Genomic DNA, 17,030 nt, shown 5'->3' with positions numbered 1-17,030 from the left:
AATAGCCAGCCCAATCTCTTTTCAACCCATCAGCACAAATCCCTTTAACTTACAGTTAAATAAGTGAGAATAAATTATCTGTAGGAGGACACACAAGTTTTAAGCCTACAAAGAACATTCACAACAGAACCCAACCTTGTTTCAGGAGTTTTTTGGGGTTTATGGTTTGGTTTTTTTTCTTCCAGAGGAAAAAACCCAAAAAAACCTCTTTTGTGCCCAATTTCAGTGCTGAAGTCTGGAGAAGCAATCCATCAGATGTCTGAAGTGGAGAAAACACCCTGGTTCTTTGAGTCAAAACCTGAAATCAGCTTTCATATTACACAAGAATAGGGCGGCAAGGATTTTGCACAGAAACTGGGAAGTTTGTTTAATTCCTAAATTAAATTTGTGAACCAACACTTAATGGGCCTTGCAGTCACATCCCAACAACAGCATCCCCCAAAAGATTGAATGTAATTATTGACATTAGTGACATCACAGGCAGTCCTTTTCAAGAAGGGCCCATTTAACACCCCACACTCCTCTTCATCACTTTGTCTCTGGAGTGACAATGTGGATTCCCACTTCTTCTGCTCAGTCCCATCATCTCCCCAGCACTATAAAACTCACTGGGGAAGGAAGGGAGAGAGGAATTAAAAAAAATAAATAAAAATAAAGTGAAGTGTGAGAGCACATTGACAGCAGTCAATTTCTAATTCAAGCACAGTTTGCATGCTCCAGCTTGGAGATTTGAATTTTTTAATTTCACCAAGAGACAGGGTTCCAAATTAAGCATCTGATGCACACCAGGCTGAAACCAGAATTGAGTTTACTGAAATAGAAAGTACATTTTCTCTTAACAGCTCAGTAGTGATCACATATAATGAAATAAAACAACGTGGCAGTTCCTATATTGCCAAGGGTGAGGAGTCAGACTGCTTTTAGCTTTGGCAATTCAATATTCAAAAGTCCCAGGACAAATGTTCCTCCTTTGCCTGCTGGAGGAAGTTTACCTTAGAGCCCCAGGTGGGCTGTCAGGATGCAATGTCAATGATGGGAGATGGCTTGGAGCTCCAGACATCAAGAAAGCTGAGCAATAAACCTCAGGCAGAAAGCACAGCACCTCAGGATGCAGCTTAAATACAAGATAACTGCAAATTCCCAGGCAGGAACACAAAGTGCAGATGTGGCAATGAACAGGACAAAGCCCTCCTGCAGCAGGAGGGAGGCAAATGAGCAGCACTCACCCCTTATCCTGCTCCCCCAGCAAGAAACTCTTCTGCTCCCAGAAAATTTTTGGATGTGAGCACTTGCAGCTGTTTTGCAGTAGTGGACTCTGAGGACTGTGGATAAATAAATCACCACGAGGAGCAGTGAGATGAAGATTCTCAGCTGGACCCACCAGTGATTGCTTCTCCTCCTCTCAACAGCCCCACAGACAGCTAGGGCTCATGCACATCCTTGCTCCAGGGCAGCAGATTGCTCAGCATCATCAGACTTTCAGATGTTAGAGCCTGAGAAGGGTCAGCTGCTGAGCTGCAGGGAGATAAGTGCAGATCCCCATAGAGACCTGGAGCTTCCCTGTTCATCTTTTCCCCTTTGGAGAGCTTTGATGAAGATAAAAGATTGCCCTTTGCAATCCTAACCCAAAGCTGGCAGAGAGACAAAACACAAGTTCAGAAATTGGGTTGGATCTGACCCAAGATATCAGCTGCACACTTTTTCCTTTCACGTGGAGGAAAAAAGAGATGGAAATACCAGTGCAAATTCCAGTATCATCTTATGATCAAGCTATAGAAGTACTCCAGCAAGAGATGCTGCTGGAACTGCAGCAAGAATACAGCCATGGGCATCCAGTGTGTCTCTTTTAGCCATAAATCAGAGTTATTCCTAAATAAGGTGGGATAGAAGTCACTCTGTGTGGACCAAGCCAGTTATTTAAAACAAAACAAAAAAAGCAACAAAGCAAACCAAACACAAGGGGAAAAAAAACACAAAAAAAAAACCCCCAGCAACACAAATAATTCCAGCAATGACAAAAAATAAACATTCTGGGAAGGAATAGTTTCCATCTAGAAGGAAACTGAATGAATTTACAGAAAAACCAGTGCCTTTTCCCCTTCTCCAACAAGGTGCAACTGATTGTAACGTCACTCTTTTCTGGGATATTAACAGCAATTCCACATTTAAGGAGGAGAACAACAAGAAAAACAGGAGAGGATGAGAAATACACCACCAAAAAAACCACCACAGCACAATCATGAAAAGAAGCCAAAGCTCTGTGCAGCAACATAACTCAGAGAACCAAGCCAGGTGCGGTATTACCAAGACCTCTTACATTTAGCGCAAACACATTCCAACAGGCATTTTCTAAGCACTAAGCCTCAGTTTCCCCAAGAAGAAGAGAACATCTCAGTAGTAACCCATGGCTGTGGCCACAAAGCCAGGAACCAGGGTGATTGTGTTTCCACTGTTTTCTGTGCAAAAGCAACAAGGACAATTTTAACAAATGCTCCAGCACTGAGCTGTGCTGGCAGTCAGTGTGGAGAATGAGGAGACCTTGAGAAAGGCCAAAAGAAAGCACAAAGGCAGCAGCAGTCCTTACACCTCCCCAAAGAAGAGCCCCCTAAGGGCTTTAGAAGCCAAACACATCCACCAAGAGCTGCAGAAGCAGTGTCTCCATCACTCTGCTCCTGAGGTGACAACTCCTGAGGTGACAAACTCATAGGACATGAGTGTGCTGCCTACTCAGCAAAAGGCAAGGAGCTGAGAGTTACCCCACAAACCTCACACATGATGAGACCCCAAAAGACTTGAGAGGACCAAAGGCAGAGAGCTGAAAGCCAGGCCTGCCAGAAGCAGCTGAGGCTCAGGAATGCAGCCAAGGAGCAGGCAGCCATATCCCAGTCCTGAAGGAGGACACCACTCACCCAAGAGATCTCCTGGGATTGGGAATTACTCATTTTGGTGCAATCCCAGCTCTGCTGATACCAAGGCTGCACATGTTTCACACTTCTCGCCATCAGCCCTGCCTTCCTTTCCAACTCTGACTGCATTTCTCCTCTTGCTCCCCAGTTATTTCTCACTGACCGCACTGTTCATTTGCTCTTGTCAAATAAGCAAAGAAGCCAGCTGAACCAGAAAGACTTCAATTGCTGCCTGCTCTGGACCTTTGAATGAACTTCTCCATGGGCCAACACTTAATGCCAGACAGCCCAGGGTGCTAACCATCCACCAACAGTGCTCAAACCCCCAGAAACACTCCCATACCTAATCAATACCATCTCTTTGGTTCTCCCTTTTGTAACCACCCCAGTAACCCAATCCTTCCCCTAACAGCATCCCCCCCAAACTGCAGGACAACCATTCCTCAACATACCTCCAAAAAAAAATCTTCCCCATAGGAATTCCCAGACCCTCCAGGTCCTCTCAGACCACCCCATCTCTTCCCAGGTGAAGAACCTTCTGGTTTCACACACCCTCAGCAACCAGGGTGAAGAAGTTTCTAGACTTCTCCAGGTGCATTTAACAAGAGCCCAACCCCACTCCAGCTGCATCCCCTGATTTAATGATTGCTTTCAGCTGCTCAGCTTTTTGGCTACCAGGACTCCAGCCAGCCAGTCCTCAGGGCTCCTCTTAATTCTTCCACAGCAACACAGAAACCAAACTCCCTTCTACAGGCACTCTGGCTCCATTCATCCCTCTTAGAGAGCACATCAATAAAAACACTCTTCAAAGAGCTTCTTTTCTGAGCCTGTAAATCACCACTATTCACATCTAGGAAATCAAGACAATTACCTGCCACAATTACTTCCAACAGCCTCCCTGGGTTAATATATAATAGCTAATAATACAAGTTGCACTTCGCTAACAATGCCTATGGTGTTCAATAGAAACAGATTTCTGCCAGAGGTATTTTTATTTTACTTTACTTTAAGTTTGCACTTACTAATAGATGCCTGTGGCTGTTCAATAGAAACAGATTTTTGCCTGAGGTTTTTTTTATTTTGCTTTATTTTTCACTTATTTCTGTCACAAGCTGTTTTGTAATTTAAGTAGCCCTACTTATGGATAAGGCCATAGGATCTGCACCTTTTTGGAACCTTACCTGTCTGCTCTTATTATCTAAATTAAAAGCAATGGGTATTAATCTTCAAAAAAAAATCAGTGCCCTTTCATGAGATGGCTTGCAGATGTTTCTTGGGTGCCAAGGACTCTGTGTGATGCTGTAATGAAACCAAGTCTTAAGACAAAACAACCTTCAAGTTCAAAACTGATGTGATGCCAAAGTCAAAATCTGACCTTTCAACAGTTTTCTCTACAACAAACAAACAAACAAAAGATTGTCTCAATAGCCAATGAAAGAGTTTTTCAGGTCAAAATATTCTGGTTTTCAGCTTAGCATTTTAAAATGGATAAAAGAAGGTGCAGATTGTACCATATGGTGTTAAACATGCACACCTGAAATGATTTGCTTCACTAACAAAAAGCTTGGCAGAGGAAAACTTTGAGTGTCATTCAAAATTACCTTCCAGAATAAATACAGATTATTAACTCTGAGTTCCAATAGGGACTTTTTTTTTATTTGTTACAGACATTCAGAACTCAGGATCAGCAGGTTCCTCTGCAAGCAGCACAAACTTGCCTGAACCTTTCAGTTGTGTGTTCAGAAGCTCTGGGTGGTATCAGTGTAGCAGCAGCATGGGATTTCTTTCCCTGAATCTTTTCAGGTTTGGGCACAGCACTCCTGAGAAGGATTACTGGTAATAAAAAGTAGCAGCAGGGCTGCTGCAGCTCCTCTCAAGAAAAGTAAAGCATTTTAAGAGCAATAATCTGTTTGTGGTTAAAATAGACCATGTGAGAAGCTCATCACTTACCCAAGTGGAAAGCATGCTTAAGAGAGGAGTAAGGACTCTCACAGGACTCCTGGAAGAAGCTAAAGAAAAAAAAAAAAAGAGGAAAAAAGAGAGAAAAAAAGAGAGAAAAGAGAGAGAAAAGAAGAGAAAAAGAGAGAAAAAGAGAGAAAAAGAGAGAGAAAAGAGAGAGAAAGAGAGAAAAAAGAGAGAAAAAAAGAGAGAAAAAAGAGAGAAAGAGAAAAAAAAGAGAAAAAAAAGAGAAAAAAAAGAGAGAAAAAAGAGAGAAAAAAGAGAGAAAAAAAGGAAAAAAAGAAAAAAAGAGAAAAAAAGAAGAGAGAAAGTGAGAGAAAGAGAGAAGGAAGAAAAGAAAGTGAAGAAAGAGAGAAAGAAAAAGGAAGAAAGAAGAAAAGAAAGAGAAAAGAAAGGAAAAGAAGAAAAGAAAGAAAAAAGAAAAAGAAAGAAACAAAGAAAAAATAAAAAGAAAAAGAAAGAAAAAAAAGAAAAGAAGAAAAAAAGAAATAAAAAGAAAAAAGAAAGAAAAAAGAAAGAAAAAGACAGAAAAAAAAAGAAAAAAAAAGAAAGAAAAAGAGAAAAAAAAAAAGAAAGAAAGAAAAAAAAGAAATAAAAAGAAGGAAAAAAAGAAAGAAAAAAAGAAAGAAAAAAAAGAAGTTCTTTTCACTGAGAGAATAAAGCTAAGGCTTGTACCTTTGTAAGTGCTGTCTCCATGGGAAAAGATTGCAAATTTTAAAAGCAGCATTTGGACAGGAATTTTCTGTCTAAATTTATGTCTAATTCAGACAGAATTTGCTGTCTACAACTATCAGACCTTGGAGTTGTGAGTCTGCCTGAGCCAAACCCTGTCAATAATGTTATCTCTGTGTGGGATACAAGTTCCACTGGAAGTTCAACTTTGAAGCAAACCTAATAATTTAGATGATCCCTTAAGTTAGAAGATAACATCAGTTGAGCCTGCCCTACATTTTTGTATTCCATACCTAAACAAGTGTCTACTAATCACAGATCTGATACAGGAAATTATATTTATAAAGTATATTTATTAATTCCAGTAGGATAGTCCTTTAGACAGAAGTTGTTCATTGATTAACTCCTCTAATTCCTGTAAAACAGTTTTACCTTTAAGCTGGAAGCCTTTTAAATCCTCCAGTGACTTCCAGGAAAGGAAAATTCAGGATTTTTAAGAGGACTTGAAAAGCTTCACAACTCTCCCTCCATCCCTTAGAGAGCAGGGAACATCTTACCTGAACAGCCTTACAAAACAAAGAGGTGTCAATAAAGCTGGGGAGACACATAAATCAAACTGAGGACACTGAGGAGACACATGGATTTTCATTTTCTTGTACAATAAAAATGTCACATAGGTTTTCCTGAACAAAAACCATTGCAATGCCTTAAACATTAAATTGCCTTAAAGTCTGAGTCATAAGTGAAGGATTTCTGGGGACTTCTCTACCAGAGAAAGCCATGAAGACACAACTAAGGCCATCTTTAGGGTTAGAATGCCCCTCTTTGGGTGTAAAGATAATTTGCAGCAAGAGTACTTCTCAACAAATGCACTGCTATTTGATGCTATAGTAAGGAAAAAATAAATAAAAGAATGCCATGTGCTCCACTCTTAAGACTTTTAAAGATGTTATAAATGGCATCTGATTACCCTCATTATAGCAACAGGCAATCCCTACTCAGCAGGCTGCAGAGGGAGGCCAAAAAAACCCCCCAAAAAACCCCAAACAAAAAGAAAACAAAAAAAGAGATGGAGGTAGCTATGACAAGAGAGATTTAGACTTGATCCAAAGAAAAACTTTTCACCTGGTGGGGCAAGACTGCCCAGAGATGATGTGGAGTCCCTGGGGGTCTTGATAAAACCCTGAGCAGCCTGGTCCAAGCTGAGAGTCAGCTGGAAGCTGGACCAGAGACCTCCTGAGCTGCCTTTCCATACAAACCACCCTTTAACACAGCTTTAAATGGAAGTCTGTGGATTTGCAGTATTCCACCAGTCACCCAGAGCAACAGTTCGAGTTTCACCTGTGAAGATGCTTCCCAAGAAACCCATTTATCCTTCTTAACTCCACAAAGGAGTCACAAGGACATTTTCACACAATAGTTACATTACCTTCTGGAAGCTGGGAGCAGCTGACTTTCTATCACCAAAATGAAGAATGAAGTTCAGTACTTGCAGTAAGTAGGTCCTCATTCAGCATTTAAGCATCCAGCACACTCACAGAAATCACAAGTTGCAGTGATGGTCAGTGCCTTAAGCAAGACTGACACAGCAAGGCATTATAATTTAGGAATTCCTATTTCCCAGCAGATCTTTAGCACTTAGCTGGTGATTAAATGATGCTCATGAGCATCACTTGAATGTCACTTTGATCTACTCCAGTTATTTCACAAAATGTTTATTACTGAGGCTTTTTTACTGGTTGTATAAACATTGGAGAGCATTTCTCTCCAGGCATTATTTCAGTTTGCTGTATGAAAAATTATTTTGGTACCTTTTCCTAGGCTGCTTGCCAACTGGAGGACAAGAGAGACCCATCTGGTAGACTACAACCCTCTCAAGACACTTGCCTTTCAAAACAGTAATCCCTTAAATGGTGCCAAGAGTGTTATGCCTGAAAAAAAAAACCCTAACATCACCTCTGAACAGCTGCAACAAAACTTGCCTCTTGCACAAAATTCCTGGCAAGGGAAGGAGGAAGACCACCCCTGCTGGGGAATACCATCTCTACCCTATGCAGCCCAAAAAGTCTAATTATAAGTGGGCATGGCAAAAGATAAATCTGAATACTCTGCACCAGGCAGCCACAACCATGCCATGGATGGGTATTTCCCATATAACTTACTGCACAAATACAGTTATTTCTATATGGTTTTTCTTTCTTGGTGTTATTTCAAATTTAAGGGGTTTGGGGTGCTGGTCTCTTTCTTCTTCCACTACTTTGAAATTCTGGTGTTTAAAATACATAAACAAAAACAGAAAGCTGAACATGAGCCAGCAGTGTGCCCAGGTAGCCAAGAAGGCCAATGGCATCCTGGGCTGCATCAGGAACAGTGTGGCCAGCAGGTCCAGGGAAGGGACTCTGCCCCTGTGCTCAGCTCTGGGGAGGCCACAGCTTGAGTCCTGTGTCCAGTTCTGGGCCCTCAGCCCCTCAGGAAGGAGACTGAGGTGCTGGAGCAGGTCCAGAGAAGAGCAAGGAGGCTGTGAAGGGATCCAGCACAAGTCCTGTGAGGAAGGGCTGAGGGAGCTGGGGGTGTTGAGGCTGGAGAAGAGGAGGCTCAGGGAGACCTCATCACTCTCTACAACTCCCTGAAAGGAGGTTGGAGCCAGGGGGGGGTTGGGCTCTTTTCCCAGGCAACTCTCAGCAGACAAGAGGGCACAAAAGGTCTCAAGTTGTGCCAGGGGAGGTTTAGGTTGGAGATGAGAAAGAATTTCTTTCTGGAGAGGGTGATCAGCCATTGGAATGGGCTGCCCAGGGAAGTAGTGGATTCTCCGTGTCTGGAGATATTTCCAAAGAGCCTGGATGTGGCACTGAGTGCCATGGGCTGGGAACTGCAGCGGGAGTGGATCAAGGGTTGGACTTGATGATCTCAGAGGTCCCTTCCAACCCAGCCAGTTCTACGATTCTATGATTCTATGATCTGTCCTGTGTTGTCCTCACCTGGTCTGCTTGGGGGTTTTTTGATTATTATTATTATTATTATTATTCCCAACTTAGCTCCTTGCATTGTAATCCTTCTTTTAAAAACTCCTCTGATATTTTACATCATGATTTTCAAGCCATTAGAGATCATTTTTGGACAGCTAACATGTGGAACAACTGCTCCTAAGAAAAGATCTGGGAGAAAGACAGCAACCCCATGTCCTTCTTGTAAGGCTTGCACCAAATATTCATGCTGGCCTTTCAATATTAAAACCACAGCCACACTGATGTTGTTCTGGCCACAGTTAATGCCCAGATTTTCAAATTAATGGCCCAGGCAAAGCACAGAAAGACTGGAAGCAGTAATATAAGAAGATTGTGTGTGTTCAGATCCAGTGAAAAGGTTTGGACCCTCACCAAGAAATTCAATGCCACACTAAGCTCAACAGAAACACAGCAAAAATGTTGCTACAAACTGTTACCACTAGTTACAAAAAAAAAAAAATAATAAATACATTAAATTAATACAGAAAGAAAGTGGCAACCTATTCAACTCAAAAATAAAAATTAAAAAACCTTACTAGGGGCACTCAAAGCCCTGAAGAAGGACAGGGCAAGGCAGAAAAATTCAAAAGGGCCACCAGAAATCCCATGAATTGTTGTTCCCAAAATATCAACACTGGTTACCTGTTCCCAGGCCTGCCTCATACAGGGGAAGACAATAACAAATGTAGTGCTGAAAAACTAAGCACAGGCAGAGAGCACCTGCCTGGCTGATATGAAATGGTTCCTCACCTGGCCCTGGAGCTGATGAACTTATGGAAAACTCTGTCCCTGGCAAAAGCTGGCACCAGAGGAGGAAAATTCCCAATCTGCTAAAAGAACAAACCCCCTGCTACTCACTGCACACAGGACAGGAGTGAGAGCTGATTTTTTTTCTTACCCCACAATAAGATTTTCCTTCACTCTCATAGGAAGCAGCCAGGCTTGATGCTCAGAGGAGCCATCAAGTGGAGCAAGCTCATGGCCAAGCTCTGTCCTCACTTTTTGGCAGACTACAAGCATGGGAACACTACAGCAGATGTCTCCCCACCAGCACATTCAGGCTTCCCAGTGAATGGGGAAATGCAATTCTTGTTGATTATTACCCAGTTTGAGTCAGTGCAGCAAAACCCCAGAGAAGGACCAGCTGTGCTGGTGTCGTGCTCCAGGCAGTGGCAGCCAAACGCCTCCCAAAACAAATTTTAATGAGGGTCTCTCACAATTTGCACTGCCCCAGCAGGACAGGAGCAAAGTTCCAGCACAGTCCCCTGCCAAAAAAAGGGCTGTCCCACTGCAGAGCAGAGCCTGGCACCATCCAGGGTGCCCAGGGCTATCTCATGACCCTAAGACCCCACATCACTCCTGATGCACAGATGCTGGCACTCCCCCCTTGTCACTCCCATGGGGAGCAGAGCAACCACATCAACATTAAGAAATCAAAGAAAATCCAGCTACAGTAATGCAATGCAAAAGACCAGAGTGGTTGGAGAGCAGCCAGACAGAGAGGGACCTGGGAGTCTGGATTGACAGGAAGCTGAACATGAGCCAGCAGTGTGCCCAGGTAGCCAAGAAGGCCAATGGCATCCTGGCCTGGATCAGGAAGAGCGTGGCCAGCAGGTCCAGGGAAGGGATTCTGCCCCTGTGCTCAGCCCTGGTGAGGCCACAGCTTGAGTCCTGTGTCCAGTTCTGGGCCCCTCAGGAAGCTCAGGAAGGAGATTGAGGTGCTGGAGCAGGTCCAGAGAAGAGCAAGGAGGCTGTGAAGGGATCCAGCACAAGTGCTGTGAGGAAGGGCTGAGGGAGCTGGGGGTGTTGAGGCTGGAGAAGAGGAGGCTCAGGGGAGACCTCATCACTCTCTCCAACTCCCTGAAAGGAGGTTGGAGCCAGGGGGGGGTTGGGCTCTTTTCCCAGGCAACTCTCAGCAAGACAAGAGGGCACAAAAGGTCTCAAGTTGTGCCAGGGGAGGTTTAGGTTGGAGATTAGAAAGAATTTCTTTCTGGAGAGGGTGATCAGACATTGGAATGGGCTGCCCAGGGAAGTAGTGGATTCTCCATGTCTGGAGATATTTCCAAAGAGCCTGGATGTGGCACTGAGTGCCATGGGCTGGGAACTGCAGCGGGAGTGGATCAAGGGTTGGACTTGATGATCTCTGAGGTCCCTTCCAACCCAGCGAGTTCTAGGATTCTACGAAAAGCAGCAGCTCTCCATCCTGCTGCTCCTGAGACTGGTGTGCTTCTTGCTCTTCAAGAGAAGAACTGGGAACATGGACACAGAGAGAGCTCAGCTCTTGCTGATCAGAGCCTGAGGCATGAGTGCAAAATCTGACAGATGAATGCAGTGTTCTAGAAATGGGAATGAGCCCCAGCAAACAGCTGAGCTGCCCGTTCCCACACCAGCTGGGTCCCCATTAGCAATAGGAAACACCTGGACCTTCACCCAGCTTGTGAAATTCAACCTTGTCCCTCTCCCAGTAACCAAAAACCTAACAGCAGGGAAAGCTCTTATCCCTAAAGCTCTGCTCTCCAACAGCAGGGAAAAACAAAGTCCTTCCTGATAAGGTCAGCTTAGCCCTCACAACAACAATCCAGGTATTTTCTGGAGCTGAGACTGCCTGGATTTACTGCACTGACCAGGCTCAGTGACACTCCTTCCTTGGAACCTCAGGATGTTTCCCCAGAGTAAGACATCTGTGTGGGTGGGAAGAGAAAAAATAAAATAAAATAAAATAAAATAAAATAAAATAAAATAAAATAAAATAAAATAAAATAAAATAAAATAAATCAGACCACAAGAATTAGATGGCCACAATGTAAGAAAAAAGCCTGAAGCTCTAAACATTTGGCCTTGACATAAGTCTCCACCAGCACCATTCCAGGTGCCTGCATATCTGCAAGAGGTAATCCAGAAAACTAAGGTGATGTCAGTGGAAAGGAGGATGCTTGCTGTTGTATGGGGAAAAAAATACATGCAGCATTCCACTAAAACAACAAGGAAGCAGCTTACTAGCAGGACAAAACTGTCCTTCCACTTCTCAAGCTCTCTGGAGATTTTTCATTTTAAAAGAAAACAAACAAAAAAACACCACACCACCAAAAAAGACCACAAGAATGGGTTCCTAAGAGTGTTCAAAACAACTTTTTAGACACAAAGAGTTGACTGCCAATCTCAACTCAAATCAGGACCAGCCAGATGAGCTGGGCTAGAGACTGCTCTGTTCACCCTATCTATCATCTGAGTTGTCAAAGCCATTGTCAAACTTCATTATTTGCAGGCACATTACTATCATTTGACTATTTTCCCAGTATTATTATTATTATACAGAATTCTAGCAAGGTCTTGAAAAACTAGAGCAATGTCATCTGCCTTACCTACCTTCCACAGATCTGGAGGCTTGCAGAACAACTCAGCAAACCTAATGATCTCTCAGCTCTCAGTTCTTGCCTCTCCCACAGATACCAACCCCTTCCCTCTTAGTTTTGCAATACTCACTATCAACCTCTTGACTTTTTGCTCCACAGGTTGCCTCAAAGTTGCTCTACTAAGAGATTTTCTTCTGTAATGGTTTCCTGCCCCACTGACCTCTCAGCCCAACAAAAGAAGCCTTTCAACCCAAGCCCACTAAATCCCTACAAACAATCAGCTCCTCAGCCATCCCAGGGAACAGGGGAAGTTCACACACATCACACTCATTTTGCTCTCAGTTTCAAGCAGCCACTTCTCCCACACAGGGCTTTTCCTGGCAGATTTTATCCTCTAAGCCTCCATGTGCTGTGCTTAGCAAACTGATATTACACTTGCAGTTCTGACTTGGGTGCTGTTTGCTCTATAAATACAGGTAACACAGCTCTGAAACAACAGGAACCAGGTAAGCACTGTTAAGAAACTGCATTTCCCACTTTGGATCCATAGTTCTGATTACATAGCTGATAACATAGTGAATATTTACTTTGCAAAGTAAAAAAAAAATCAAAATATTTCTCCACTTCTTGTTGTCACCAATAAAGATACTGACAGAAGATAGAAGGACCACAGTAAGTAGACAATTTAGTCTGGTACCAGGGTCACACAACTAACACACCTATTTATAAGCAGCAAGACTGAGAGGAAGAGGAGGTGAGAAAGAATAGAAAGTGCCACCAATCCTACCCATTAGGCAGCAGGGTCCCCAGTACTAATTAATCACACAGAGCTAATGAGAGGTGGATGTGCTGGAGGAAAGCATGGCAGAGATGCAGAGCCTGAAGCAGAGAGAGCAGAATTGCACAGAAAAAGGGGAGGCAGAACCCAAGCTCTGCATGTCCCAAAGGGATCCCACTGAACCAAGAAACCTTACTTGAGACAAGCACATCATCTCCCCAGTGTCTCCAGACTTCAGATCAGTCACCAAGCCACTTCACATTCTCACCACCAAGAAACAGGTAAGGAATTCCACAGCAATGGCTAATTCAGTGTCCATACAGCACACTCATGTTTAACAAACAAACTAAGTTGACTCCTTGCAGGGCAGCAGCAGCAGCTAGGAGGTTGTTAGATGTTGGTAAAGAAACATTTCTCCCTGAAAGCATCTTTTCAGGTGAGCAGTTAATGGAGTCTTTGCATATATGCTAAAAGAGAAGAAAAAAGAAAATTAAATGGAGTGTTAAACAGGTAACATGACACAGAATTAAGTCAACACCTCCAAATAATGATATTAACATAGCAGTGGCCTTTGTCCAGTGCCACGTTCTTCCTCGTGTGGCTGCTGATCTACAAAGGGCACATTCACCCCCAATACATAAGGGTTTTGCAACAGTTTCCTACAAGAATATTGAATAGTATTACAACATACCCCAGGCTCAATCCTAATCTAAGTGACACACCATGAAAGGGCTGTTCTCCAGAAAAAGACACAACATGCTAAGGATGAATTTGGAAATCACTATGGCAACCCCCCAGGTTCCTTTCTGGTCACCTTTGGGCCAAGAGTCCAAAGCAGGTAAGAAAATCTGTGTCCACAGGAGATGTTAATATTCATTATGGCCAAAACAAGGAATGGCCACACTCTGTCTGCAGCTCAATGAGAAAATCCAATGCTAAAATGAAAAAAAATCATCTCCTGACAAGCACTCAGGAGGTGTTACACACTCCAGTGACTCTCCTTTGCAAGGTCAGGTGGTTCAGGATCTGTCAGAGGCCCAAGTTATGGTGAGCAAAAAAAAAAAACCCTAAAAAACCTAACCAAGTGTGTCTAATTTGTGAACAAAGTCAGAATTAACCTTTAGGGGGGTTGCTTTTGTGAGTATAAAACATTGTTTGCAGTGCTTTCTGTCTTCCTGTTTGCCACTATTAATTTATCCTGGTGCTAATAAATCCTCTTTGCCCTGAGTCCCACGTAACTCCAGCAGCAGCAGCCTAAACCCAAACTTTTGACTTTACTGCAGAGAACAAAGGCTGATTTATCTACATTTAAAGACAGAGGAAGCCAGCAGCAATACAACACTTTCCTCTTTGGAGTGCTGCTGCACTGGAATCATCAGTATCATGGATGAGAACAGGTTAAAGTCTGGGCAGGGAAAATAAAAGCTATACAGAAAACTGGGAACTTTGATAGTATAAGCACTGGGAAATCAGAAAAAAAAAGGCAGTTCAGCATGGTCTTATCTCAAGCATACAAAACACTGTTCATAAGCATTTGGGGGTTTGCTTATGTCCCCTTGACCCACCATAACCACATTTTAAGTAACCACAAACCTCTAAACTCAGCTTTTTTCTTTTTAAATCAAGTATTTAGACATACCTGGTTTTTTTTTTCATAAGAGCCCAAAAGCCCTGCCAAAAATAAAATCCTCCTGTACCTTTAATAATTCTCAGTGCCTTCTTCAGAGGAACCACAACAACTTGAACTTGAGCAGTGAGATGGGGGGATACCCACACAACAGGACTAAAGGAACTTGGGTTTTAAACAAGAAAAGTTTAATAAAGTGGAACTCCCATTTTCAAGAGTTACTCCAAGGCTAGCTGGAAATTAGCAAGTGAATTAAGGAATATGAAAGGACAAAACCAGAAATAACACATCCTAGTGTACTTTGTTCATTTCTTTGATAAATCCCATTTCATTTCTAGCAGTGCTTGCTAGGATGTGTTCTGTAAAAGCCTTTATTCTAAAAGCACTTTACTGCAGAGCTCTCAAATCTCTATTCATAGAATCCTAGAATTGGCTGGGTTGGAAGGGACCTCAGAGATCATCAAGTCCAACCCTTGATCCACTCCCGCTGCAGTTCCCAGCCCATGGCACTCAGTGCCACATCCAGGCTCTTTGGAAATATCTCCAGACACGGAGAATCCACTACTTCCCTGGGCAGCCCATTCCAATGTCTGATCACCCTCTCCAGAAAGAAATTCTTTCTAATCTCCAACCTAAACCTCCCCTGGCACAACTTGAGACCTTCTGTGCCCTCTTATCTTGCTGAGAGTTGCCTGGGAAAAGAGCCCAACCCCCCTGGCTCCAACCTCCTTTCAGGGAGTTGGAGAGAGTGATGAGGTCTCCCCTGAGCCTCCTCTTCTCCAGCCTCAACACCCCCAGCTCCCTCAGCCCTTCCTCACAGCACTTGTGCTGGATCCCTTCACAGCCTCCTTGCTCTTCTCTGGACCTGCTCCAGCACCTCAATCTCCTTCCTGAGGGGCTGAGGGGCCCAGAACTGGACACAGGACTCAAGCTGTGGCCTCCCCAGAGCTGAGCACAGGGGCAGAATCCCTTCCCTGGACCTGCTGGCCACGCTGTTCCTGATCCAGCCCAGGATGCCATTGGCCTTCTTGGCACAGCAAGAGTTCCTCAAGCACCTGTACAGAAAGTTTATGGATGCCCAAAACATGAACCAGCTGTTTTCTCCTGAACTGTTGGCAAGGACAACTGAAGTGTTTGCAGAAAGCTCTGCAGGACTGACAGAGCTCAAAGAACCAAACAGTCCCAAAGCACCAGATGAGGGATGTGCTTTTCCTCCCCGGATCTCCTAGGAAAGGTAAAGAATTTTATTTTTTTTCTGAATTTTCCCCACAGCTCCAGCCTTTTGCCAGCACCAGTGTGAAGAGCTCAGCTTGGGCCATAAACTTTCTGATGGCTGCAGCTATGAAGGGAGAAGGAAGGCAGCACATCCACCCCAGAAGGAACAGTCTTAAAATGTGGGTATTCCTATGAGTATATACACACAGCTGCTCCACTGAGATGGCAGTTTCCTTTTTCTTCCCTTCAAACAAGCCGAGAGATACTGTATGGAGGACTTTTCTATTCCTTCCCAATTTTGCAGCTACTTCGGAAAAAAAAAAAACACCAAACATTATGCAACTTTGTATCAATACAACTGTTTCCACAGGGATAGAGCTGAACATCGAGGAACTTGTTGAAATAGTAACAATATTTTAGGTAAAATAATAATTTTGAGTGGTGATGATAGTATCTTTAGTTAAAATAATAATAATTTTGAGTGGTGATGATCATATCTGCAGTTAAAATAATAATTTTGAGTAATGATGATCTTAATGTCTTTAGTTAAAATAATAACTTGAGGAATGATGATGACATTTTTAGTTAAAATAATAATTGAGTGGTGATGATTAAAGTAATAATAATAATAATAATGTTATGTCAATGTTGTAACACACTTTCTTAGACTACATTTACTGTGAGATAAATGCCTAACACCACTGGGGACTTAAAAAACAAAATAAAAATTAAACAATATCAAAAACCCAAACCCCACCAAACTTTCAAAATGAAAGATCCGTATTCTTTCAACCCAAAAGCTCTAATATTCATCTCGACTTCCCACACGACGAGCTGCTGGCCCTCCTCGCCTGAAAGCAGCGTCCAACCGAGCCTCCCGGCTCCTCCAGCCGGGAAAAGCGCTGCCGGCCCCGGCCCCGTTAGGGCTCAGCTTCTCTCCCCCAAAACCCTCGCCCTTCCCCGGCTTCCCTCAGCGCAACGCACCCGTTCCGACCCTCCGGGGACAACCAGCCAGCCGCGCCGGCGGCAGGAGGAGGGTGGGAGTGGGGAAAGGGATCCCCGCCGTTACCCCTCTTCCTCTCTCCCTCCTCCTCCCGCCCTCCTCCCCCTCAGCAACCGCGGAACCCTCCGCTCGTCCCCGCTCACCTGAGCGCGTCCTCTGCCCCCGCCGTGCCGCCTGTGGGGACGGCCCGGCCGGGGCTGCAGCTGCCACAACCCGGTGTCTCCCAGCCCCATTCCGGTGTCCCCCCGCCCCTTCCCCGACTCTCTCCTTCCCTCACCGGGGCGGAAAGCGGCGGTGACGCCGGTCCCTCCCTCCTTCCCTCCCAGCCGGAGGCGGGTCCCAGGCTGCTCCACCGCCCCGGGAAGGCCGAGGGGGTTGCGGGAGGAGTCGGGTTGGCAGCGCCGTGCTCAGCGCTAAGGGCCCGGGCGGGAAGTCCTAAGAGAAGGGGGCAGAGGATCTCAGAACTACCTTGGTTGGAAAAGACCTTCGAGATCATCGAGTGAAAGCGTTAA

General features: G+C 44.1%; 1 protein-coding gene across 1 annotated transcript in view; it reads right to left on the bottom strand.

Moving 5' to 3' along the window:
* Positions 1 to 16,751, bottom strand: part of LOC103539863 (DISC1 scaffold protein) — a 100,825-nt gene extending 84,074 nt beyond the window's left edge. Inside the window, exons 1-2 of the mRNA XM_030446704.1 lie at positions 16,662 to 16,751; positions 12,995 to 13,140 (exon numbers count right to left, since the gene is read on the bottom strand). Coding sequence (XP_030302564.1) covers positions 12,995 to 13,140; positions 16,662 to 16,751 — 236 coding nt within the window. The remainder of the gene's footprint in view (positions 1 to 12,994; positions 13,141 to 16,661) is intronic.
* Between the last annotated feature and the right edge of the window lie 279 nt (positions 16,752 to 17,030).

Source organism: Calypte anna, chromosome 3 (genome assembly GCF_003957555.1).
Source record: "Calypte anna isolate BGI_N300 chromosome 3, bCalAnn1_v1.p, whole genome shotgun sequence".
Taxonomy (NCBI): Eukaryota; Metazoa; Chordata; class Aves; order Apodiformes; family Trochilidae; genus Calypte; species Calypte anna.
The sequence above is the reverse complement of the archived record's forward strand: the minus strand, read 5'-3'. Positions and strand labels throughout refer to the sequence as shown.